This window comes from Procambarus clarkii, chromosome 11, assembly GCF_040958095.1.
Source record: "Procambarus clarkii isolate CNS0578487 chromosome 11, FALCON_Pclarkii_2.0, whole genome shotgun sequence".
Lineage (NCBI taxonomy): Eukaryota > Metazoa > Arthropoda > Malacostraca > Decapoda > Cambaridae > Procambarus > Procambarus clarkii.
In genome coordinates this window covers 36,202,236-36,214,963 of record NC_091160.1, presented here as the reverse complement: position 1 = coordinate 36,214,963, position 12,728 = coordinate 36,202,236, and the positions used below count along the sequence as shown (strand labels likewise).

The 12,728-nt window shown below is 47.8% G+C and overlaps 1 protein-coding gene across 3 annotated transcripts in view; it reads right to left on the bottom strand.

Moving 5' to 3' along the window:
• Positions 1–3,727: 3,727 nt before the first annotated feature.
• Positions 3,728–12,728, bottom strand: part of LOC123758295 (probable basic-leucine zipper transcription factor I) — an 82,550-nt gene continuing 73,549 nt past the window's right edge. For 2 of the 3 annotated variants that reach the window (XM_069322594.1, XM_045742500.2), the window contains exons 2-3: positions 7,204–7,279; positions 3,728–5,016 (exon numbers count right to left, since the gene is read on the bottom strand). In XM_069322594.1, coding sequence (XP_069178695.1) covers positions 4,215–5,016; positions 7,204–7,277 — 876 coding nt within the window. In that variant the 5' untranslated portion in view covers positions 7,278–7,279 and the 3' untranslated portion in view covers positions 3,728–4,214. Of the gene's footprint in view, positions 5,017–7,203; positions 7,280–10,733; positions 10,858–12,728 lie in introns of those variants that run through there. The other variant, XM_069322593.1, reaches the window with a different exon arrangement.

The following is a 12,728-nucleotide window of genomic DNA, read 5'->3' as shown; positions in this document are numbered from 1 at the left end:
GGGGGTTAGGCGGAATATAGATTTTTGTTAAGTTTTCCGATTAGATCTATGAGCCGGGTGATAGAGTCCGCCACCAGGACATGGTTGCAAACTTAAGACACATGGTTTATAACCGTTACAAGACTTTTAGGGATAAAGCTGTGCTACATCGCACAGCTTTAGTATGTACAACTATATTCAGCTTTGAATGTACAACTTCCCGGCTTGGTGCCTTCTTTGATAATTACTTACTGGTCTCCTAGTGAGAGCTGAGCGCTGGTATCCTAGTGAGAGGTTAGTGCTGGTTTCCTAGTGGGAGCTGAGTGCTGATCTGCTAGTGAGAGCTGAGCGCTGGTATCCTAGTGGGAACTAAGTGCTGATCTGCTAGTGAGAGCTGAGCGCTGGTATCCTAGTGGGAACTAAGTGCTGATCTGCTAGTGAGAGCTGAGCGCTGGTATCCTAGTGGGAACTAAGTGCTGATCTGCTAGTGAGAGCTGAGCGCTGGTATCCTAGTGATGAACTAAGTGCTGATCTGCTAGTGAGCGCTGGCAGGATGTTTACCAGTAGTGATCAGCAGTCTTGTGCAGCTTCCGACCCTCTGATAATTGGTCATCTGACTTTTTTAAATGCTGAAGGCGATTTTCAGCTTCACTTACACCTCTCGAAAGTTGGTACATGTAGAATTTTCCCACACAGGCGAATCATTTACATATAGAATGTTCCCCACACAGTCAGATGGACCAGGTACATGTAGAATGTTCCCCACACAGTCAGATGGACCAGGTACATGTAGAATGTTCCCCACACAGTCAGATGGACCAGGTACATGTAGAATGTTCCCCACACAGTCAGATGGACCAGGTACATGTAGAATGTTCCCCACACAGTCAGATGGACCAGGTACATGTAGAATTTCCCCACACAGTCAGATGGACCAGGTACATGTAGAATGAACAAATCCACAAGGGCCGTGACGAGGATTCTGTAGCAAGTACAAACAATATACTCACTACAGTCTCTCATTATCTTAATGGCATAACTAATAAACACTAACTACACAAGCTATGATCCTGTCCCTATTTACAGGTAACATTCTTTCCATCCTGGTTGGAGGAATTCAATTTCTTTCTTTATTATGCACCCCATACCCATCCCGTGGACGGTGGTGTAAAGGGTTACAGAGGCACATAATCGGTTCAGGAACTGAACCCTTTAATTCGTTTAGCTAAGCAAATAAAAATTTGATGGTGTTATCTCTAAATTCCGCGATTTTTTTCACATTCCATTATATAATGACGCAAAGTATGCGAACAGTTCTGCTGACAGAGTTTACATTTAGTCAAATCTACATCAGCAGATGTTACAAACTCCCAGAGGTACTTGTAGCCAAGCCTAAGCTTAGCAGTGGTAACATTTAGAAGTCTGCTAGCATTATTGGATGACCTATAGACGTGCGGTTCTTCCTGCATAATAGAATGATGATAGATGGAGTAACTGGTGTGAATTTCACTTTGCCTCAAGTCTCCGAAATATAATTGATGTTTCTGGGATATTGCTGCCCTTAGGCTGCTCAAAGGCAGTCCAAGTTGGTAATCAATTCCCTCTTTACGAGCAAAAGTCTTGGCTCTATCATCAGTTCTATCATGCATTCAGAGACCAATATGGGAAAGAATCCACAGGAGACAAACTCTGACTCCATCATTGATTATTTCAATATATCTGTGTCTAGCTTCAGAGATAAGCTGAGGTGTAGCCACCGAATATAAGCAAGCGAATAGTCGACAGGACAATTTCCACAGTCAAGAATGTGGCGTAGGTAGTTCTAATCGACCCAAAGACGCTACAGCTTCGACACAGAACAGACAGCAGACTACGACCGCATCGAGCTACAACGTTCTCGCTCCCCGAGTTCAGACACTCACAATTCCCCATGGAGCCGTCACGCTCTCACACATAGAGCTCCGCGACTCCGGCCTCACTCAGCTCTCTGATCTGCTCCAAGCTCCGTCTGAAAGTCTACGACAATGCCACCAACCGACTACTGTAATCAAGACTACTAAACAAATATGAAACTCACCAAACACTGTGTATCTAATCTACCCAACAAAGTAACATAATCTTACGTTACAATTCGAACCTATGTCCGAGAGCATCACAGACGCTGCCTTAATAGATTGAGCAACGACATGGTCAAAAGAGTTGAAACCAGAAGTTCTACTGAACTTACTTGGATCCTGCAGCCTCTCCGAGACACAAACCAGGGTTTTACACAACTCCCCCCATGCACTCGAGCTATGTCAATAGGCCATTCTACCTCTTCGTCCTTACTTCATTACACACAGAAATCACAATAGCGTATGCATCAAATGAAAAAATGTTCATATTTGTTCATTTGATGCATACGCTATTGTGATTTCTGGGTGTACGTATAGAATGTTCCCCACACAGTCAGATGAACCAGGTACATGAAGAATGTTCCCCACACAGTCAGATGAACCAGGTACATGAAGAATGTTCCCCACACAGTCAGATGAACCAGGTACATGAAGAATGTTCCCCACACAGTCAGGTGAACCAGGTACATGAAGAATGTTCCCCACACAGTCAGGTGAACCAGGTACATGAAGAATGCTCCCCAGAGACCAGGGTAGCAGCAGCAGCAGCAGCAAGAGACACACTCGGACCTTTATCTCCTGCCAAATACCTGTGACTGGCCAGGTATTATGGGTTCAGGCTAAGTATCTTTCACCAGACGCAACACAATGAGGCTTTCATTGCTTATATCTCTTAATTTACACTCTTAAATGTCTACTATGTTAATTTGTTATTATTTACAGTAACATTGATCATCTTCATCTGTATTACACACAGATAGATTTCTTTCAGCTTAACATCTAATACATAATAATAAATAATAGGCTTCCTCAGCTTGACATGATATATGTAACGTGGAAGCTTGACATCAAATATGTCATTAAATTCCTTACGATTACATTATATATATAATGTTGTGGTTTCCCACACATCTGTTAAGGTTCCCACACATCTGTTAAGGGTCCCACACATCTGTTAAGGTTCCCACACATCTGTTAAGGTTCCCACACATCTGTTAAGGTTCCCACACATCTGTTAAGGGTCCCACACATCTGTTAAGGTTCCCACACATCTGTTAAGGTTCCCACACATCTGTTAAGGTTCCCACACATCTGTTAAGGGTCCTATACATCTGTTATGATTTCCACACCTGCTATGGTTCCCATTCATCAGGTATATTTCCCCAGCATATCGCATAATTTCTACACACTTGGTATGACTGATAGGCATCATGTATGGCGCGGATATACTAGGCATGATATCTATACCAGTAGTGTCTGCTATAGCAAACCTTTCTTTCTCAATATTCTCAGCGCGCGAGACGCAAATTGTTTCACCTGTTATTTGTTTAGAATAATAATAATAATAATAATAATAATAATAATAATAATAATAATAATAATAATAATAATAGTAATAATAATTTTTATTTGTATACAGTACATTTGAAATATGATATTGTGGAGCACTCGTTTATAGGTACCCAATTAATGCAATTTATAATTATATGTATATATAGTCACTGATACGCACAGCGTATATATATATATATATATATATATATATATATATATATATATATATATATATATATATATATATATATATATATATATATATATATATATATATATTTTTTTTTTTTTTTGTGAGGGTACCACCTGTGGTGCCAATGTGGGGACCCATAGCCTCGGAGAAGAAAATAAAAAGTATTCCTTGTATAATAAAAAGCCTTGTACTCACCCCTAATTGTGCTTGCGGGGGTTGAGCTCTGGCTCTTTGGTCCCGCCTCTCAACTGTCAGTCAACCGGTGTACAAATTCCTGATCGTGGATGTTCGTGTGTGTGTGTGTGTGTGTGTGTGTGTGTGTGTGTGTGTGTGTGTTACTTTGTTTTTCAGTGCAGTTGTTCTTGTTACGTGTTGCCGTGGGTGTTAGTTCGCAGGTGTTGATGTTCTTGTGCTTCTTAGTGACACGTGTGTTGATGTGATGACGCAGGTGTTGATGCTCTTATGTTTCGTGTCTTTGTTTCTTGAGAAGCATGTGTTGTAGTGCTTCTAGGTGATGCTTGTTGGAGCTGTTATATTTTCAATCATATTTGCATGTAATATCATTGTATTTGTAACTCACAGACTTCACATTGCTATTTCTGCACTTGTAGAATTTGTAATTGTTGTTGTTGATGTATTTGCTGTTGAATTTTCTTCGGATGGTTGAGGTCTTGTATTGTTTTCTCCTGTGGTTGCCAGTTCTTTGTAAATTCTGCAATTATCTTCTGTTGTTGCTGAATGTTGTGTTCCTGATGCATGTTCTGGTGTTGTTGAGGATTAAGTTGCTTAGTGCCAGGTGTGCCCCTTCTCTCCTGTTCTCTCAACAGCAGCTGCTGTAGCTGCTGCTGAAGACCGTCCGGCAGAGTGGAAAACCTGCTTTTCCTCTCAGAGTGCGACAGGTCGACAGGCCCAACCTCCATTTGCCAGGGCCCCGCGTCGTGGCTCTTCCCTAGCTCGCTGGGTTTGGTCCTGGGATAAGAGTGCTGGGGACCAGGCTCCCGGTGCCTGGGAGAACCCAGTTCAAAATGAAGAGCCGGGACGTCCTGGTACTGCCGCGACGCCGGGTCGAGGCGGTCCTGGTACTGCCGCGACGCCGGGTCGAGGCGGTCCTGGTACTGCCGCGACGCCGGGTCGAGGCGGTCCTGGTACTGCCGCGACGCCGGGTCGAGGCGGTCCTGGTACTGCCGCGACGCCGGGTCGAGGCGGTCCTGGTACTGCCGCGACGCCGGGTCGAGGCGGTCCTGGTACTGCCGCGACGCCGGGTCGAGGCGGTCCTGGTACTGCCGCGACGCCGGGTCGAGGCGGTCCTGGTACTCGTCGACGACCACCCCCGGCCTGCTGGCGACGGTCGGCTCGCACGGCAGCACCACGTATGTTCCAGGGAATACACGCACGCTGGGGAAATATACACAAACCTTAGTATGAGGTGCTCTGGTATAGTGTGAGGTGCTCTGGTATAGTGTGAGGTGTTCTGGTATAGTGTGAGGTGCTCTGGTATAGTGTGAGGTGCTCTGGTATAGTGTGAGGTGCTCTGGTATAGTGTGAGGTGCTCTGGTATAGTGTGAGGTGCTCTGGTATAGTGTGAGGTGCTCTGGTATAGTGTTGAGGTGCTCTGGTATAGTGTGAGGTGCTCTGGTATAGTGTGAGGTGCTCTGGTATAGTGTGAGGTGCTCTGGTATAGTGTGAGGTGCTCTGGTATAGTGTGAGGTGCTCTGGTATAGTGTGAGGTGCTCTGGTATAGTGTGAGGTGCTCTGGTATAGTGTGAGGTGCTCTGGTATAGTGTGAGGTGCTCTGGTATAGTGTGAGGTGCTCTGGTATAGTGTGAGGTGCTCTGGTATAGTGTGAGGTGCTCTGGTATAGTGTGAGGTGCTCTGGTATAGTGTGAGGTGCTCTGGTATAGTGTGAGGTGCTCTGGTATAGTGTGAGGTGCTCTGGTATAGTGTGAGGTGCTCTGGTATAGTGTGAGGTGCTCTGGTATAGTGTGAGGTGCCCTGGTATAGTGTGAGGTGCCCTGGTATAGTGTGAGGTGCCCTGGTATAGTGTGAGGTGCCCTGGTATAGTGTGAGGTGCTCTGGTATAGTGTGAGGTGCCCTGGTATAGTGTGAGGTGCCCTGGTATAGTGTGAGGTGCCCTGGTATAGTGTGAGGTGCTCTGGTATAGTGTGAGGTGCCCTGGTATAGTGTGAGGTGCCCTGGTATAGTGTGAGGTGCTCTGGTATAGTGTGAGGTGCCCTGGTATAGTGTGAGGTGCCCTGGTATAGTGTGAGGTGCTCTGGTATAGTGTGAGGTGCTCTGGTATAGTGTGAGGTGCTCTGGTATAGTGTGAGGTGCCCTGGTATAGTGTGAGGTGCCCTGGTATAGTGTGAGGTGCTCTGGTATAGTGTGAGGTGCCCTGGTATAGTGTGAGGTGCCCTGGTATAGTGTGAGGTGCTCTGGTATAGTGTGAGGTGCCCTGGTATAGTGTGAGGTGCCCTGGTATAGTGTGAGGTGCTCTGGTATAGTGTGAGGTGCTCTGGTATAGTGTGAGGTGCTCTGGTATAGTGTGAGGTGTTCTGGTATAGTGTGAGGTGTTCTGGTATAGTGTGAGGTGCCCTGGTATAGTGTGAGGTGCTCTGGTATAGTGTGAGGTGCTCTGGTATAGTGTGAGGTGCTCTGGTATAGTGTGAGGTGCTCTGGTATAGTGTGAGGTGCTCTGGTATAGTGTGAGGTGCCCTGGTATAGTGTGAGGTGCCCTGGTATAGTGTGAGGTGCTCTGGTATAGTGTGAGGTGCCCTGGTATAGTGTGAGGTGCCCTGGTATAGTGTGAGGTGCTCTGGTATAGTGTGAGGTGCTCTGGTATAGTGTGAGGTGCTCTGGTATAGTGTGAGGTGCTCTGGTATAGTGTGAGGTGCTCTGTAGCAATAAGCGGAATATGACACTTTACACCACCTCAAAAACATTAAATACCGTAAAAAAAAACACTTGAGAAGGTTTAAGAAAAGCAGTTAGAGAATGCCTGAAAAATATTAACAAGACACAATAATGATCTTGGGTGTAGATACTGTGATCAAGAGAACACTACACCCGTGTTGTGTGAACTGGTGGTGGAATGGTACAACCTCTTGTACCAGATGTACAGGACCAGGTGTACAGGACCAGGTGTACAGGGCCAGGTGTACAGGACCAGGTGTACAGGACCAGGTGTACAGGACCAGGTGTACAGGACCAGGTGTACAGGACCAGGTGTACAGGACCAGGTGTACAGGGCCAGGTGTACAGGACCAGGTGTACAGGACCAGGTGTACAGGGCCAGGTGTACAGGACCAGGTGTACAGGGCCAGGTGTACAGGACGAGGTGTACAGGGCCAGGTGTACTTTGAGACGGGCAGGTGACAGTGGCCGGTATATTGCATATCAATTATACAGTAAGAGGTGCAGGAGAATGGAGTCATAAACACTGGCCACGTCAAAAGCCCGCCAACAATAACATGACCAGCTGGCGGAGACCACGTGGTCGATGGCTGGAAGTCAACATGTAAACATTATTGGTAGTACTGGTGAGAGAGAGCCTTGTAAGGTGAGGGTTACTGGAGGATGACTTACAGGATGAGGGTGACGGTGGTGGCAGCCAGGGCGCCCGTCACGAATGATGTACACATACGGATGTCGCACCGCATCCCTGTGGTGAGACGAGAATAATAATAATAATAATAATAATAGTGTCTTACATAGGGTAAGAAAGTGCGTAGCGTGATGATGGAGCGAGTTTACAGGGATGGAGCCTGTGCTCCCCAAGCCATCCCAGAACGCATGCTCAGCAACCTACTGGAAGCACGTGCCAGAGAAGCACCCTTCACGAGCTCTGATGGTCGCATGTATCAACAGGTAAATGGAGTCGTTATAGATCCCCCCCCCCACCCCCTTGGTGTTCCATTTGCTAATTGTTGTACCATAGAACAGGTGCCAGTACCTGGTACTGAACACTTACTGCAGCACATGGGCTCATTCCTGCCAAGTGTCGTGCTAAATAACCCATAGTGAAGGTAAGATGCCTTCCCTACATGTGACAGTCTGGGAAAGGAATGGTGGCTTTCACACTCAGTATACCTTGAGTTGGTTTCGGGGCTTAGCGTCCCCGCGGCCCGGTCGTCAACCAGGGCTCCTCGTTGCTGGACTGGTCAACCAGGCTGTTGGACGCTGCTGTTCGCAGCTTGACGTATGAGTCAAAGCCTGGTTGATCAGGTATCCTTTGGAGGTGTTTATACAGTTCTCTCTTGAACACTGTGAGGGGTCGGCCAGTTATGTCCCTTATGTGTAGTGGAAGCGTGTTGAACAGTCTCGGGCCTCTGATGTTGATAGTTCTCTCTTGAACACTGTGAAGGGTCGGCCAGTTATGTCCCTTATGTGTAGTGGAAGCGTGTTGAACAGTCTCGGGCCTCTGATGTTGATAGTTCTCTCTTGAACACTGTGAGGGGTCGGCCAGTTATGTCCCTTATGTGTAGTGGAAGCGTGTTGAACAGTCTCGGGCCTCTGATGTTGATAGTTCTCTCTTGAACACTGTGAGGGGTCGGCCAGTTATGCCCCTTATGTGTAGTGGAAGAGTGTTGAACAGTCTCGGGCCTCTGATGTTGATAGTTCTCTCTTGAACACTGTGAGGGGTCGGCCAGTAATGTCCCTTATGTGTAGTGGAAGCGTGTTGAACAGTCTCGGGCCTCTGATGTTGATAGAGTTCTCTCTCAGAGTACCTGTTGCACCTCTGCTCTTCAACGGGGGTATTCTGCACATCCTGCCATGTCTTCTGGTCTCATGTGATGTTATTTCTGCAGTCTACACTAAGGAAACCAACACAGGCATGTGCCTTGATGCTAGTAGTGTATCAGGGCATATATATATGCCCTGATATATATAAGCAGTGTCGTCGACGGCAGGGGCCTGACAGCAGAGTGAACAGCGCTCGGGATTCGTAGTCCTAAGGTTCCGGGTTCCATCTCCGGGGGAGGCGGAAACAAATGGACACAGAGTTTCTTTCAACCTGATACCCTTTTTCACCTAACGGTAAATAGATACCTGGGAGTTAGACAGCTGCTACGGGCTGCTTCCTGGGGGGTGAGTAACAAAAAGGAGTCTTGGTCGGGGACCGGGCCGCGGGGACTCTAAGCCCCGAAATCATCTCAAGATAACCTGAAGAAGAATCCTATGTCACTCTTGCCCTCACACACTGCTCTAGTTGGAGGCTGGTTGACCAGGAACTGTGTAGAGTAATTATGGCAGGTCTTGGTCAATAGTGTGTTATACCACACTCCACCACTGTTGTGTACCACACTCAACCACTGTTGTGTACCACACCCCACCACTGTTGTGTACCACACCCCACCACTGTTGTGTACCACACTCAACCACTGTTGTGTACCACACTCCATCACTGTTGTGTACCACACTCAACCACTGTTGTGTACCACACTCCACCACTGTTGTGTACCACACTCCACCACTGTTGTGTACCACACTCCACCACTGTTGTGTACCACACTCCACCACTGTTGTGTACCACACTCAACCACTGTTGTGTACCACACCCCACCACTGTTGTGTACCACACTCAACCACTGTTGTGTACCACACTCCACCACTGTTGTGTACCACACTCTACCACTGTTGTACCACACTCCACCACTGTTGTGTACCACACTCAACCACTGTTGTGTACCACACTCAACCACTGTTGTGTACCACACTACACCACTGTTGTGTACCACACTACACCACTGTTGTGTACCACACTCCACCACTGTTGTACCACACTCTACCACTGTTGTACCACACTCCACCACTGTTGTGTACCACACTCCACCACTGTTGTGTACCACACTACACCACTGTTGTACCACACTCTACCACTGTTGTACCACACTCTACCACTGTTGTGTACCACACTCCACCACTGTTGTACCACACTCCACCACTGTTGTACCACACTCTACCACTGTTGTACCACACTCTACCACTGTTGTGTACCACACTCCACCACTGTTGTGTACCACACTACACCACTGTTGTACCACACTCTACCACTGTTGTACCACACTCTACCACTGTTGTGTACCACACTCCACCACTGTTGTACCACACTCCACCACTGTTGTGTACCACACTCAACCACTGTTGTGTACCACACTCCACCACTGTTGTACCACACTCCACCACTGTTGTACCACACTCTACCACTGTTGTACCACACTCTACCACTGTTGTGTACCACACTCCACCACTGTTGTACCACACTCTACCACTGTTGTGTACCACACTCCACCACTGTTGTACCACACTCCACCACTGTTGTACCACACTCTACCACTGTTGTACCACACTCTACCACTGTTGTACCACACTCCACCACTGTTGTACCACACTCTACCACTGTTGTGTACCATACTCCACCACTGTTGTACCACACTCTACCACTGTTGTGTACCACACTCCACCACTGTTGTACCACACTCCACCACTGTTGTACCACACTCTACCACTGTTGTGTACCACACTCCACCACTGTTGTAACACACTCCACCACTGTTGTGTACCACACTCTACCACTGTTGTACCACACTCCACCACTGTTGTACCACACTCCACCACTGTTGTACCACACTCCACCACTGTTGCTGTGCCACACTCTACCACTGTTGTACCACACTCTAGCACTGTTGTGTACCACACTCTACCACTGTTGTACCACACTCTACCACTGTTGTACCACACTCCACCACTGTTGTACCACACTCCACCACTGTTGCTGTGCCACACTACCATAGTCGTACCACACCAACATGGTTGTACCACACCAACATGATTGTACCAAATCACTGCCGTACCACACCATGATTGCACCACACACATCACGGTTGTACCAATTGCCATCACTATTACACCACTCTTGTCCCATACGGTACCGTTGTTGTACCATACATCACTTATTGTACCATACATAACTGTGTATATCTTTGTTGTACATACATCATCACTTCTTGTACTAAGCTAATAACACCAGTACACAGGTACTATTTGTACCAAAGTGGCTGTAGCCCCTCAGACACACACACACACTGTAGTAGACCAGGCTGGTGGAACTGTACCAAGATGGTTGTACCAGCGGAGAGAGTTACAGACAGCAGTAGACAGGAGCCACTGCAGTGCGTTGGTCAGCCCTCCCCACTACTCACTGTCCTCACTACTCTCTCCCTCTCTCCCTCACTCCCCAGGATCCATATAGCTAGTACTCATACTGTTCCACCCCCCTCCCTCACTCTCCATCTCTCCATCTCTATAAATCCACGCATTCGGGCCCTCACTCCCTCTCTCTTTCACCACTTCCTCCCTCCCTCTCTCCCTCTCTCTCACTCCCTCTCTTTCCTCTCTGCCTCTCTTGCTCCCTCTCTTTCACTCACTTCCATCCGAAGATGAACACATGGAACGGATTGGATATAGATGAACACGGTGAACAGACTGGACAAAGAGGAGAGGGAGACAAAGAACCTGTCCTCCACACACAGCGCCGCTCCTGTGCCAGGTAAGTCCACTACGGGCTCACCATAGCCCGTGCTACTTGCCCCGCTCCTGTGCCAGGTAAGTTACGGGCTCACCATAGCCCGTGCTACTTGCCCCGCTCCTGTGCCAGGTAAGTTACGGGCTCACCATAGCCCGTGCTACTTGCCCCGCTCCTGTGCCAGGTAAGTTACGGGCTCACCATAGCCCGTGCTACTTGCCCCGCTCCTGTGCCAGGTAAGTTACGGGCTCACCATAGCCCATGCTACTTGCCCCGCTCCTGTGCCAGGTAAGCTACGGGCTCACCATAGCCCGTGCTACTTGCCCCGCTCCTGTGCCAGGTAAGCTACGGGCTCACCATAGCCCATGCTACTTGCCCCGCTCCTGTGCCAGGTAAGCTACGGGCTCACCATAGCCCATGCTACTTGCCCCGCTCCTGTGCCAGGTAAGTTACGGGCTCACCATAGCCCGTGCTACTTGCCCCGCTCCTGTGCCAGGTAAGTTACGGGCTCACCATAGCCCGTGCTACTTGCCCCGCTCCTGTGCCAGGTAAGTCCACTACGGGCTCACCATAGCCCATGCTACTTGCCCCGCTCCTGTGCCAGGTAAGCTACGGGCTCACCATAGCCCGTGCTACTTGGAACTTGTTCCGAGTAGCTGAATCTATAACAACAACAACAACAACAACAACAACAACAACCTGTCCTCCTACAAATATCGTCGCTTTTCGCTCGTAGGCGTTACATAAGGCCCAATAAATCGTCGTACTAGAAAAAAGCAAGCGGCTGGCGAAAGTGACGTACTGTCCCGTTTTCTGTTGTGGGTCCTCTGGTAGGTTAGTAGAGGACACACTTTACATTGACCGTTTCCTTGACGTTGGGAAACCTTAAGAGAACGGGCTGCGTAAGTCAGCAGACCAAACGCATGATATTAGAAAAATCATAGAAAACCAGGAATATCGTTGCAGGAGTAACTCAACTATGAAGGGCCGGGTTAAACAGGTATTCCTCCCTGCCTGTACAAGCACCATTAAACAAACACTACTAGGTACACACAAGCACCCAAACACCCACGAGAACGAGCCAATAGACTAACAACGGCCACCCTCGGAGGAAGGTCACCTACATAAGCCGAATGTAACAATACAAAAACCATTTTAAAGCCGAATATATTAAAGTGGGACACCCCCCGGGAAGGGCCTCGTCGCTGAGGGAATAAATATACTGTCAGAACGCGAAAAACTGAACTTAAAAAGTAATCCATTTATGTATCCGGAGACTGTGATAAGTTTTGACCAACATTTGTCATGGGTTCGTATCCTGGCCGAGGAGCTATGACCGTTTCGGGACCTGCCCGAAACGCTATGCGTACTACTGGCTCTTGTACTATGAATGTAACAACCCTTTATATATATATATATATATATATATATATATATATATATATATATATATATATATATAAGGCGAGTCAGGCACTGGTAGGGAGGACCCGGGAGCAAGAAGCCTATACTAATATATCGTGTCACTTTATACAACAGTAAACACGCTCACATGCACCCGTGCACGCACGCACGCACGCACGCA